Raw genomic sequence first — 14,639 nt, 5'->3', positions numbered from 1 at the left:
CAGAACATAGACTATATTTCACCACACGTCAGAGTACTATTTGCCTTAAGGAATGTTTCCATATAGGATGTAAACCCTTTTCCAAATTCTTACACACCATGGAAAGAGTGGCAATGTGATGACTGTAAGCTAATGTTCAATCATTCTGTTTTGTGAAAGAATCAAATCAGGTCCTTGTATAAAGTCAATGTTACCCCAGAGAATTCTACATATACAATTACCCAGGGCAGCATCAATTTCAGTCAGCCTGCTGAGTTTCCTTTAGAGCCAGGCAAGGACAGAGATTCAGGTCCCAGCTGATCAGGTCATCCCAGTTATTACTCATGTGGTGATAAACACAGGAACTCACATTAAGTCTTTCACAGGATAAGGTGATACCAAGGTGAGAAAGAACAAGGATGTTTTTAGTCGCTTGCCTCTGACTAACAACCTCCCTCCTGCTCAGTCAGAAACATTTCCCCCTCCTCAGTCAAAAATATTTGGTTGTAATTTTACATTCAAATGAACTTAAAATGACTTGCTAAAGATCATTCTTCCCTTCACGTTATGTTTTTCTAAAGCCGTTCTACCTGGTTTCTTAGTAAGCTCTACTATAGCCTCCCACATTAGTCCATCTTCTCCCAAGAAATATGTCCTCAACTTTACCATTAAATTCCTATTCCGTTTTGCAGGCGCCTAGTATATTCCTCTTTAGACACCAGACTGGCTGGTTCTCAAAGCACAAAGCACTGCATACAGATTACTAAGCTTGGTTTTCAATTTGCTCCAAGGCCTAGATTCTCCTCACCAAACTAGCTTCACCTATTCCCTAGTCTCCATCATCAATCTCCCAAATATTTTGGTCCACTACAGACTTTGGCTCCTTGCCTTTCCATTATCCCTCCATTATATTGCTCCCCTCCTTAATTCCCAACCTCTCAAATAAGCTATCAAGAATGGCATCCTCCGTTGTGAAAATCCCCAAGAAACGCCTTTTCAGATGCACTGAAACTGCTGGAGCTGCATCAAGTCCTACATGATAATTGTAATTGACGGATACAGATTGCCACCTATACTATGCATTGCTTCCGCTTATTCCCCAGTCATGGTTTTTATATTTCATCCTGTTAAGTGCTAACTTATGCTCCTTTACCATTTGCCGTTTTGTAGGCACATTTTTACAAAATCATTAAATTCAATTGCTGAACCAGATCAAACCAACACTAGAATTAATTTGATAGGTGTTTATGGCCTTGCCAAAAGACAAGACAATTAAAAAAAGATACTGTTGGCAAACGTAACAACTTTGATCATAAGGTGTATATAAAGATGGTTTTGCTTAATTTTTCTGCTTAGAGTTTGGCACTTGCGCCATTCTGGTTGAACTTATTGTATTGTATATTTAATTTCAGGGGCTTTGTTATAGCTTCATTAAGCCATTAGCTTCTTTTGCTCTAGAACCTTTTCCTATTAAATTGACACATTGTCAATCACATCTTGGTCAGACCACAGAAGTATGGTAATCTCACCAATTTTTCTACTGACCATTTGGTATTCCTCTGTCTTCACTGGAATGCATTAAGGACAATTTTACATCTAAAATCAGTCGACATTAATTTGGCATGGCAGTATGCGAAAGTGAGCAGGGACAACAACCAATGTTGAAGGAAATAAAGCAACCCTTTGTAAGATTCATTTTTAGATACCTTTTCTCTCCTTTAGTGTAATAGGTTTGGCTGGCTGCACGCCACACAGTGTCGTATATTGGAGTTGCCAATGCATGTTTTCTTATTATTTAACATATCGCTTGATTTAAATATGAATACGACTTCAAAATTGGATGATGGTAAGATGAAGTCGAAGTATAGTTTACATCATTAAATGTTTTAGCATTCTTAGTTTGACTTAGTTAATGTAAAACTCGGGACAACAAAACATAGATCAAGTGATTACATTTTTGAGTCACTTGCCATTTCCCCACGTGTATGTTTGTTTTTGAACCTTGTGTTTTACAGTCTGTATAATTTTGCCACTGTCGGGCTTTTCTGTTGCTTCCAGGCTTATCTTGCAAATGTTGGCCAACCACAACTTGTATTGTTCAAGAAAAAGAATTAAGTTGAATTGTTAGATGAAAAACCTCTGTATATGTTTTCTTTCCTATAGTATGTATAGCCTTTGCTGGAATTTCTTTCAGCTTTTTACTGATCATTGCACAGTCAATCAGCTGCCTCAATTTTTCTTTTATGACAGGTAATCAACCATCAATATCTTGATGCATTAATATTTTGGATTTCTTTTTTAATAGGATTTTCACAAGACTAAGAACATATGACTGTGTGGCTTCAATATCATGAGTTAACTGAAATGATTAGGAGGGATAGATTTGACTTGGTGAGATAGTTTTGACTTGGTGTTATGTCTCCACATAAACCCATTTGAACTCCTGATGCACAAGACAGCCCCGCATGTCCTTCCATGCATGTGGCAGTCAACACCAGAAAATCTGTGTGACATTTCATGGTTTTTATGTAGTACGCAGTAGGAGAGGTCACTCTTGGCCTATGGTGAGTGGGAAAGAATTTACCCATAGTAGAATGCCATGGGTAAACTAGTTTTTGGCATATTAAAGCACTAATGGCACCTGTGGCACACTTAGAGATTATTCAGACTAGAAACTTGCTAGTAATTGTTACCATAACGTAGAGTCCTACGACATAGTGCTATAGTGTTTGCCCTAGCATACTGAAGATAATTCTTGACATATGGGGGACATCTACGTGAAGTTAGAAATAAATTGTGGTCATCTCCCGGGGAGGTACAGGCTTGCTTGACACACAGTGAATGCAGGGTAGCATTTCAAGAGAGACCTTTCAGAGTCTAAGGCTTTTTAGCTTGTCTTTGTTAAAATTATGCTTCAGAAATCTCTCTTTGACCCCGTAATTCAAAACTGTTTCTGGATCGGACGGAGGACTGGCCCTGAGCCCTCCTAAAAGATGTTTGGTGTGTTTGTTTTACTCACTTGCTGGAATATGGGACTGGTGTTGTGTCCCGTCACTTTAAAAAAACACCAGCCACCAGTGCATGTAATATTCCTGTGCAAATAGAAGGCAACATCCTATGAACATTACTTTATTGAGTTGTGGTTAAAGTATTATCTGATCTGCCTGAAAATGGTACAACTTTAGGACATGGAAGTTAATATAATTTTTAATCACTCTATCTGTATCTTCCTTTCATGGCAGGTAAACCAGCATGTCACTGACGTCAGGAAACACGGTTGGCAAGACAACATGAGCCATTTTCTAGCCTCAAGAAAGAAGGTGGATCGACTTCATCGTCCCTGTGGCACCCAAAAGCAAAATCAGTATATCTTCATACACTATTATATTAATGAAAAGAATCCAAGCAGCCAACAGGTCTTCACCTACTAAGGCTATGCCCAGGCGTCCTCTGTGAAGACCCTACGTACTATAGCCTTGATGTCTTGCCTTCTACGAACACTGTGTTTTTTAGAGCTTTCAATACAACAAACAAACATACATCCATAGGCATCTGTACGCATATATTATTACACTCATAATCTATGTGTATATTCGCATATGTGTATGGTACTATATTTTACCATTACAAAAGAGCTTGGAAGGGCTTGTGTTTAACTGAAAAATATTCTGCCGCCCCAGAGACCTTGGAACAAAGATGTGCTTTATCTTCAGTACCAACTCTGCAGTGATAACACTAATTAACAGGGAGAGTCTGCATATGAATTAACATTCAACAGATCATCTATATTATTCTTGACTATAGCTTGAAAAACTGCTAACTTATTTTAATAAATGCAAAACCCAAGATTGTAATGCTGCATTTAAGAGAGCAACAGTGAACTGTGTTTCAGTTAAAAGGAGTTAGATTTTTTTTTTTTATGTATTTTCCTTCCTCTGAATTCGCCAATTATTTCCTTTATGGCTGCCTTTGAGTAGCTTTTGTTCTGTTAAAACTTAGAACTATATTCTGCTTAGCAAAGTTTTTTTAAACAAATATCTTAAAGGTAAATTTAAATATAAAAAATTGTGGAAATTGATTGAAGCATATACAACAAAAGTCGTCATCAAAATGTATTTATCATCCCCTGGTGTCTTCACGAAGGAGCACAATTTCTTCAAAGTATGGACAATTGAGTGACCTGGGAACCACATTTTGATAGTGATTACATTCCACTTTAATGGTCAACACTTTCACCAGCACTGCTTGTAAAAAAGAAAATAACCATACAAGCAAGGATAGGGGCCGTTGCAATTGAGACTGATCCAACCCCACCACGGGATGGCAGTTTATTACACATAAAGACATAAAGTCAGACATTCTGAATCGAAGGGCTCTGTTGTTTTTGGTCATTTATTTTGTTTTCCTCTTGAATTTGATATTTCATATCCATATTGTGTGTGTGTGTCTGGTGTTTAATATTTAACAAACACAGTGTTTAGGTGCGACAATCAAATGGGAGAAGGACATTGAATACACAAACTTGGCCTAATGGTCATGTGAATTACGGCTATAATGTCTTAATAGTTTAATGAGTCAAGATGATTAGTTTTGTTTGTACTGAGGTGCCCATTACAGTTGGAGATAGCTGTTCATGTTTTCTGCTGAGACTGCTCCACTTAATATTTACAGTACACTTTGGTGGAGGAGGTGGAACTATCTGTTCTTTGTCTCAGTCCTGAGACTGAAGAGTTTGGGTGACCTTTGACAAGTCCCAGAGCTCTCATGTTTCTTAGGTCCAAGTGTATGGAGTTTTTCAAATCAAGTTTTCTTTCTTTAATGAAATAGCAACAGACTTTGTGCCAGATCAAATAGAACTACTTTTTCACCACTAGAGCAGTATAACACTTGCCCTTGAGCTGGATTTCAGGAGTTCCATGATGTTAGTCATGTTCACTCTCTATGTGGTTTTTGCCAATTCATTTATTTTGCTCGGCCGTGTGCACAAAGGTAAACCAAAAGAGTTAAAGGCATAATTAAATGATCTCTCCTTACCACAACGTACTCACATTATTGCTCTAGTGGGTATGTTTCATAAAGAGGCTTAACCATCTAAAGATTTTTTTGTTATGACTTAATAAGCTATTGTATTCTTTTTGTGGGTATTTGATGTGCTACACATCTACCTCATTACATGCTAGATTTTTACTGCAGCAGATGATGTACAAACAACAGTGGTCTGTATGCGGGGTATGATTGCAACTAGGGTGTGATGAAGAAAGTGGCAAGACACACAGAATTGGTGCAGTACTAGATAATGCCTGGTTTTCCACATATTCACAGTTTTAGGCGGAAGAACATGAAGTAATTTGCCCAGACTCATAAGATTGGCAAGTATATCTTTAGTTTGCAAAGAAATCATCTTAAGGACTAAACTGTATCTTCTCCTTCTACATCTCATAAAAATACTGTTATCTCCAACAGGGAGATGAGCCTGGAGGAAAAAATCTGACTGGCACCGCAGACCTCATGAAACCTTTCACCTTTTACAGTTACTACTGTTTGAACAGGAACATGGCACTGTTGAATTTGTGAGCCGTAGCTGGCCAGAGTTCAATGAAAGTTGGGTCAGAATGAATGAATGGATGTAAATGTCTACCTTCGCAGAGGTACACATGGAGCTGATGAACACCAGAGATATACGTGTGCAGCTGACAAACCCGCTAAATGTACACATGGAGCTGCCAAGCCCCATAGATGTACACGTGGAGTTGTGCACGAATTTGATATTTGCATTTGCAAGTTTCCATGATATGCGTCAGTCCCAGTACTTTCAGAGTGCTCAGAATTTCACAAAGCTTTGGCCATCGGCTTGGGCCTCCATCCTATTCATATGCGTTATGATCTTTATAAATAACGTTTAAAACAAGTAGAACCTCAGTCAGTCCAGGAGGATTACTTGGAATTTTTATTGGTTGAAATATTTATCTTTAGGTGCAGGTAAATATCACTATTCTTTCCATACCATGACATCTAGATTTCAAATAGATATTATTTGTTTACATTATTTTCATTTCGCAGACAAATGTAGATTTCCATTCGAATCCGTTCTAAAGCTTGCACCTGTCATTTATCCTGTACAACCATCTCAGCAATGTGGTATGCCCATGAGACTTTGTGAAGAGTGTGTATACTGATCATAAACATGTCACACCTACTCAGCCTGTTCTCTTTAGTGCAGACTAAAACACCGTGAGCACTGCTGACCACGTGAAATTCTTGCGGCCTGGTCATGTTGTCACAGTCTCCAGTAGGCAGGAAGCCCACATTTATCTTGAATGACAAAAGTAGAGGGTTGAATAGAAATGATCTCATCTTAGATCAGCCATGTCCTGTTAATGGCAGCCTCGTTTTTGCCGTATGATTATCTAGATGGCTACCAATTTACACATCCGAGATCAGACTTATTTAGTTTACTAGATAATTTCCAATGCCAACATACACAGTTGGTCAACTTTGTGGGTAGCCTTCATGCCATGCTTGAGTGCTCTGATTACTAAAACTTGCAAGGAAGTTAGATGGAGGAGTGGTTGTAAAAAGTGCATTGCATTAGCTCAAGTACGTTTCACTGTAGTCATTTTTTGTGGGTTTAAGTTTTTGTGATTTTTTTTATGTTTGAGAGTGTGCGTTTTTTACATATGCCTTTTATGTTTTTTAAATAGCTGTCATTCTGCTTTAAAAAATCTTAACGTTAGGATTCATTTGTTATTTAAATGTTTATTAAATCACTATATCTCTTTAATAATTCTGTAAATTGTACAAATATGTGCCCTGGATGTTTCCCATACAAACGGGGAAATAAACTGGAAACACTCTTGTTTAGGATAATCAATTGGAAGTGTGTAGATAGGCTTATTATTTGCGGATCAAAGGCATGCCTTGAACCTTATTCGAACTTCTGTGTTCAATTCTTCTGACCGATCTTCGTCTGCCATGGAATCAGACATTTCATGACAAACGTGGAAACACATAAAACATTTTACATTTTATATTCCTTTTCCCGGTTTGACCACAAACTTAAAAGTGTGTTTTCCTGAGGCTTTTGTATTGGCCGTAAAATCATGCTTACGTTTCCATAGTCATTTCGTAACGCTTTGTACTACCATACGATTTCTGGGGTTTAAATATATTTATGCTGAGCAATCTCTTGAAAGGGACAGTAATCTTTTTTCCAGGAACTTTGCAATTGGATAAAGGTTCAGCAGGACACTGTGAAATTCACACGTTTTGCAGAGTGCATGTACGTTTTTTTGTTAATGTGATAATCACAGCAACAAAGGCGGAATTATAATCCCCTTGGCAAAGAAGGCAAGGGCCATAGCATGTTTAAATGTGTAATTTAGAGAGTTCTGGCCCTAAAGGTATTGATTTTAGAATTATTCAAGATAAATTCTGCCCTCGTAGGATATTTATCGGGATGTTGTTGAATTAAAAACAGCAATGTTTGCAAGTTTGAATTTCAAGAAAGTCCTGATCTCGGAGTCATTTTAGTGACCTATAGGATTTTGGCACCTGTTAAATGATTAATGAATTTTTCCAAACGTGAAGTCCACTCAGATTTTTCTTGCTAAATTTAGTGAGGTTAAGTGAGTATAAAGAGGGGAATATGGAGCCCCTTAATATGATATCCTTGTTATGCATGGCTCTCATAGAGTGCCATTAGCGTGAATGACTGGATTCTAAGTCCAGTAATTCACTGCTATGAAGTCGCAACGGTGGTTAACAGAACTTGTTAAAATTGCTACATTATGACGGAGTTCCAAGCTGCTCTGCCAGGCTGTATGAGAGCCCGTTAGAGTCGCACTTGAACACAGGGAGAGCAGCTTTTGAAGAGAAGCAAAGGGGAGGCACAGGGAGTAGGTGGGTGGCAGGAGGCCAAGTATTTTTTTTTAAATTTGTGACAGGAGGAGAAGCCATGGTTTTCATGGCTCCCGCATTATGACTCTGCCCCTGAGTAGCTGTTGAATGCAGGGAAAGATTATTTTGACTGCCATAGACAACATAATATTTTAGTAAAAAATGGATTACGGAGAGCTTTTTCTCCGAGGGACTATGAGTGACATCATAGACAACTTGAGCTTCGTTCTTGTCTATTTCACGTCACTCAGAGCCCCTTGGTGAAAACATCCCCGTAATTCACTGTTACCCATCTATATTTCTATATAAAATATGCTTACAATTCATTGAAAATGCTTGCATGGAGGGATGTTAAAAACAGGTAGTAACGATTGCGAAGTTGATCTGGCAAGTTCCTAATGTGTCCTGCTTTTCAGGCAAGTAAACCCATGTATGGCAAACAGTGGACTTTCAGGGTAGAGGTTACCAATTTTCCGTGATCATCGGTCTGCTTGATTTTCGGAAGACAGTTGTAATTTGTGGCATACACTGTTGAACCTGTCTGCGCTACAGATGAAATTATTTTACCAAACACATGACGACTGTTAGAAGGAATAGGTGTAGGTTGATGGTATTTATGAAGCACACATACATACACCAGTTTCCTTATAAGTATGTGCAGATGTTTACTTGTGGGGAAACATTTCCAGTTTTTTAAAATTATTTTTACTTCTACTTATCAATATATTGCCTTACAATATTCTACCATCTATTCCTGCCACACTCTCAAAACGTACAAAATTTGATTTTTATGTATGTACCCCTGAACCTTTCATGTGCAATGTAAATGTCCTGAAAAGTATGGGAAGTGTTTTAACAAATGTTTGTGGTTATCCACTAAGTTACGCCTGAGTGGGTTTCCACCACATTTTCCAGATTTTCCTAACCACTCCGCAAACTCCTGGGAACACATGCAAGTGTGACTTGCAATACATTTTAAAAGTATGCAAGTTATACACAGTCAGGAAGTTATGAACGTCTAGTTCACAGACTTATGGCTCTACTGACGCCATATAAATATAGCGTAAAGTACGCTACATTAAGTTACACCTGATAGTGAAAGACTGCTTTAAGGCAGGGATCAACTTCATTATTCAGGCTCCTAAGACTTTTCTTATATTTCTGTGCAGATATTTTTAAACTGAATATTTTTAAGAGATATATACACATTCAGGACCTATGGAAGTCTCCCAAATGTGTGTGTATGTTATTATAAAACGCGATGTCATATTTTTTTGTAAAGCACAACTATCACCTTTGAGCAAGCATCCTGGTGCTGTGGTAGGCTAGAAACAGTGAAGCAGAGAGGCACAAAGCAGGTGATATCTGGAACTATGTACAATGCCGGCAGTGCTGATCTTCTTGGTGTATTTTGTCTTTTACTATAGCCTGGATGTCACAGTATATAGTTCCAAATATACAGGGATGAAAGATTTGATTACCTTTCTAGAGAATGCTGGTAATCTTCTAAAAACAGTATAGCTATTGCTAAGAAATGTTTTGCCTGTTATCTTTTACAGAATTGCTCTGTGGACATATAGATTACCATAATGTCAAAAACACAGGGCCTTCTACCCCTGTTTTTGCAACATGTGTTTACACGGCTAATTTATGCTTGTTGGTGCTCTCACATGATGTAAAAGTATGCCCGAAGGAATGATTAAGAGTGTAACTCATGCAAAGAAATGGAATAAAAACCAGAAATAACTAGTGGAATGCAGCCTAAAGTTAAATGTTCTTGCTTTTTCGCACTTGGAGCCAAATTACCCTATGTCAAATGTTGATAGGTTCTTTTGAGTCTAAAGAAGTTTATATTGTCTCTTGAAAGTTTTCATGCTGTTGTTCAGGTTCTGGGTTTGTAACGCAGTTAGATTTGAATACCTACTTAATATATTTCTCAATAGAATTAATATAAATGTATATATAAATATATTTTTACTCAGACTCTAAAGATAGATTTACGCGTGATTGCAAAGTATGTGTAAAGCCAATCACGTTTCTTTATGAACCTGCCGTGGTTGTTAACCACTAAAGTCATGTAAAATATTATATTTTCAAGAAAACCTATGCTGCCAAGTAAACTGCAAAATGTGATTGTATTGTAAATCTCAATATTTGCTGCTGTTCGCGTTGCTTCTTGTTTTAAAATGCATAATGTTTTTTTTATTTTACATTTATTGATGTTATGAAATAAGATAAAGTAAATGGAATACGTTTTTGTGTTAAAAATTTGGTGGTGGCAGGCAGTTGGTTGCCTCTTTATGTTTTGAAAGCCCTATACATGTTGGTTGTTGCATTTCCATTACCTCTACCTTTCTCTATGAGTTGTTCTCCTAACTTGCATCACTACTGGTGCATTCTTTTTCCTTTTATTCTAATCTCAAAGAGACAGGAATGTTGAATGAACATTTGTTTTTATTATTAATTTATATCTACACAAATTGTAAATATTAACATTGAATATAAACATTCCGAACACAAGAAGTATAATTTCTACGCAGAAGACGGATGCTGGAAATGAAATGTGTTGTGATGTTTAAGTGCCATCAGATAATATTAAACTAACAATTTCTATTTTTCACATGAATAGAATGGTTTTTGCGAATTTATACAACATTTGTATTGGTTGAAAATTTGTATTACCTTATTTTGTCATGCTGATATTTTGCATTAATTTGATCCATGTGTTGTATACATAACAGTTTAATATTGGTAAGATAATGTTCTTGCTTGACAGAATACTTAGATGATATCAATTCAGGAACCAAGAGATCTATTAAAGCAAACCTGTTACAATTTAAATAAACAATCTCATGAATCAGTCTTTGTCAAACGATTCAATTTTGAAAAATGTGCTTTTCTAAATTCCCATCTGACTTCAAAATTAGTATGTATGTATGTGACATGTGTCTAGCACATTCCTAGCCAAATGCAGCAAAATCTGAGTACAGGGTCAAGGACAAGGATGCAGTCAAAAAGTGATTTGAGAGGTCGCTGGTTTGTAGACTGTTACTACATCACAATGTAGTTTTTCTTTAAAGGGGTCTGTCTTTTCAACTCTTTCCAGAACTGAAGCCAGTATGGGGGTGGGGAGGATGGGTCCTGATGGATATTGGAATTTTGAATGCTGGCTCCTCTGATTGTGTATGCCGAATTATTCACAACACAGAGTTGTGCGGCCCTGTAGTATGTAAGTATGTTTGGCAGTGCTATACCTCCTTTTATGTCAGTTTTTGTACTGTCGTTAGTGCTGTATGTGGGGTGCCTCCCGGCCACATTAATGCTCTGGTGGTCTAAAAAGTCTGTTTTTGAAAAGAAGCTACGGGGTATATGGTTAGGGGTGTTTTTTCTATGTATAAGAATCTAGGAAGGGTGCTCATTTTATACACAGCTTTACCAAAGGGTGGCAAGGGGGCATTTACTCCAGCAGCAGACATTTGCCTGTACTTTATTTGCAAAGGAACTCAGATTGTCTTTATAAACTTTATACTCGCCCCTAGAAATCCAGATATTTAGTTATGTAGCTTGCACATTTCACCCTAAGGGACATAGGTACTGGAGCCAGTGGTCGCCATTCACCCAATGAGTATAGTAAAGATGTTTCCTAATCTGATAGAATCATCTAGTTGCAGATTCCTTACCTTAGAATGTCCCCCCAGGCGTAAGCCTGGATCCAGAGATTTTTCTTGAGCAGTACCCCTGTGTGCTGCTAGGTGGTGTCAATCGGCTCTGCGTCCATCATTGGCATCATCCTTGCTGGATAGAGCATCACAGGTCCTATATATGCACCACCCCGGCGTGTTTTCGTGAGTTCCTTTCTTTCTTTGCCAGCCAGCGCTGATCTGAAGAGATCTACCCCTCAGTAAATTTTTTGTCTGGCCTTTTTTGACTTTTTATCGAAGTTTTTTCGCGTTGCTAACTCCTGATGTGTCAAGGGATGTCATCAAGGAGGATACGGTTCAAGCCCTGTGGGTCTTGTCACTGGGCAATGTCTATGATGGATCTGCACCTCGTATGCTGGAGTGCAACCACAACCCGAAATTGTGCTCAGAGTGGCAGGCCATGAATTCTAAGTCTTTAAGGGAGAGGTTCCTGAAGCTGATGGCAGCCCAACACTGCACTATGCTCAGGTCGAGATCCCGGTTGAGAGGAACATCACAAGAACAGTTGTGGAGTCCCCCCTTGTCGTTGTCCCACTCTAAGTCCTCACACTGATCGGGTAAGTCGAGGCATAAGAAGACATTGAAGAAGATGAAACGTACTTAGACTTCCCCTTGTCCGTTGGCTGATAAGACAAGGCAGCGGAAGCATTGTTGTTCTACGCCACCCTCCACGGAGCCTGCGCCTGGGCGGACTTAGTGCTTCCCTGAGTTTCTGGGAGATGAAGCAACCCTTGCCCAACTCAAGGAGCTCTATGAGACAATGCGCCTCATTTTGGGCAGTCCGACACCACTGGTGCGCCTTCAGGCCACCTTGGAGTGCGGAGGGGCCCTTTGGGTTCCACGCTGGCTGCTTCGGCTTCAGCTCCGAAGGACACCCATGGACCCATACTTGGATCTTAGACAGCACCGACCTCGACCTTCCCCCAATGCCGGTCCTGACACTGAGGCTCCCGGTGCCGCCTCTGTCCCTGGGCGTCGCGTCCCAACTCTCATTGCCGACTCCAATATGGATCTGGATGGATGTCGTGCAACGCCAACAGGAGCCGTACCTTCTATGTTGGATCCTGAGCCTTTTTCCTATGGACTAGGGGCCAGATGTAGGTAGGTTCCGATTTGCGACTTGGAAATTGCGAGTCAGAGCGACTCGCAATTTGCGAGTCACAAATCGGAATGTAGGATGGTGTCCCAGACACCATCTGTGACTCGCAAGGGGGTCGCAAAGGCCCACCTCATGTATATTCATGAGGTGGGTCGCAATTTGCGACCCCCTTGAGACTCCCGGCACTCACAGGGATGGTGGCCTGCTGGAGACAGCAGACCACCATGTCTGTAGCTGCTTTTAAATAAAGCAGTTTTTTGTTGTTGTTATGCAGCCCGTTTTCCTAAACGGAAAACGAGATGCATTACAAAAATGAAAAATGAAGCGTTTTCGTTTCATTTTTTCAGAGCAGGCAGTGGTCCATAGGACCACTGTCTGCTCTGGAAAAATGATTTTAATGCCATTCACAAAGGGTGAAATGGGTGCTAACTGCGATTGTTTTGCGTTCGCGGTCACAAAACAGTCCAACATCGCGCTGCGTCTCGCAATTAGGAAGGGAACACCCCTTCCTAATTACGAATCGCAATCCTGTTTTGCTATTCGGTAACCAGGTTACCGAATTGCAAAATGGGGTTTGAGCATCGCAATGTGCTTTTTGCATGTCGCAAACAACAACATTTGATGTTTGCGACGTGCAAAAAGTTTAGTACATCTGGCCCCTAGTTATGATGAGGAATGGAAGGGGTTGCTAGACCATTAGGAATACCAGCCCCAAGACCCTATGGACTGACACCCAGACTTGGGTGAAGACAGTGGTCTGGATACCTCCCGAAATACCGGCATGCTTTCTCCCTTTACCGTGGCTACAAAGGAGGGAGTGTTAAATTCTATGGTGGTGCGAAGAGCAGATGAGGTCCTGGACTTTGGGTTGCCTTCGGTGGCAGTTAGGACTAACCTCCTGACAGGGGTGCTTCAACTTGGAGCTTCATCCTCCAAACCCCTGCCCCCCTTCAATGAGTCCCTTACAGATGTACTGTGAACAGGAGAATTGCCCGCTGCCATCACCCCACTCTGGGCGACCCTAGCTCCTGAGAGCTTGGTTATCCAAGCCTCCACTTCAAATGGTGCATTTTCTTCTGCACCCCCCAGATAGGGAATCCAAGGAGCAGGACACACTTGGGAGGATGTTGTTTTCTGCCAGCCTGGCATTACTGTCTGTGAACACTGCATGTCTTTTGGGCCATTACTCCCACATGCTGTGGGATACCCTTGCACAAGTGCTGCCACAGGTTCCGAAGGAGTCCTGGGCTGTACTTTCTCAAGAAACTGCAGCTGGGAGAGAAGCAGCAAAGTTCACAATCTGATGTGGACTGGACACGACCGACTCACTGGGCAGAGAGTGGGTTCATTGACAGTAGCCATGAGGCGCCACGCCTGGTTGAGGACATCCGGCTTTTTGGGGGATGTCCAAGCCAACTTTATGGACATGCCTTGTGAAGTCACCTATCTCTTCTGAGAAAAAGCAGACTCTGCACTCAAGTGCTTCAAGGATTCTCGTGCTATGGCCAGATACTTGGGCCTCACAGCAGCTCTTCGTCCCCCTCAGTCTGCTTTTCGCCCCTTTTGTGGCTTTGGAAGGAGCGAACAACTGCATCCTTTCTCATCCTGCCACAGGGACGCACATGCTGCCCAGCCTCTGCATGACCGGGGACTTGGGATTCACTGACCTTGTGGATCAGGGAGCCAGCTGTCTGGCCAGTCTCCCCCTTACCCCTTCTCCCCAGCAGCTGCCTCCAAACCTACTTAGTCTGACTCTTCCCCACAAGGGACCAGTCGGAGACAGGATCTGCCATCACCTGCTTCGCTGGCAATCCATCATGTCAGACAGGTGGGTTTTGCAGATAGTACAAAGGGGCTACTCCCTACCCTTCAAGACTACCCTTACATCCATGCCACCATCCTACGATTGGACGATGGAGGATCATTTGGCACTTCTCCACGAAGAGGTTACAGCTCTCTTGGCC

At 40.5% G+C, this 14,639-nt stretch overlaps 1 protein-coding gene across 3 annotated transcripts in view; it reads left to right on the top strand.

Annotated features, from left to right (window-relative positions):
- FAM174B (family with sequence similarity 174 member B) overlaps positions 1-10,735 on the top strand; it is a 137,465-nt gene extending 126,730 nt beyond the window's left edge. For 2 of the 3 annotated variants that reach the window (XM_069222747.1, XM_069222748.1), the window contains one exon: positions 3,222-10,735. Coding sequence is in view for 2 of the 3 variants with exons in the window: in XM_069222748.1 (XP_069078849.1) it covers positions 3,222-3,225 (4 nt within the window). In the remaining variant the exon portion in view is untranslated. The remainder of the gene's footprint in view (positions 1-3,221) is intronic. The other variant, XM_069222750.1, reaches the window with a different exon arrangement.
- Positions 10,736-14,639: the final 3,904 nt, after the last annotated feature.

The sequence above is a fragment of the Pleurodeles waltl genome, chromosome 3_1 (assembly GCF_031143425.1).
Source record: "Pleurodeles waltl isolate 20211129_DDA chromosome 3_1, aPleWal1.hap1.20221129, whole genome shotgun sequence".
Taxonomy (NCBI): Eukaryota; Metazoa; Chordata; class Amphibia; order Caudata; family Salamandridae; genus Pleurodeles; species Pleurodeles waltl.
Note: the sequence above shows the minus strand (reverse complement) of the source record. Positions and strands in the feature narration are given on the sequence as shown.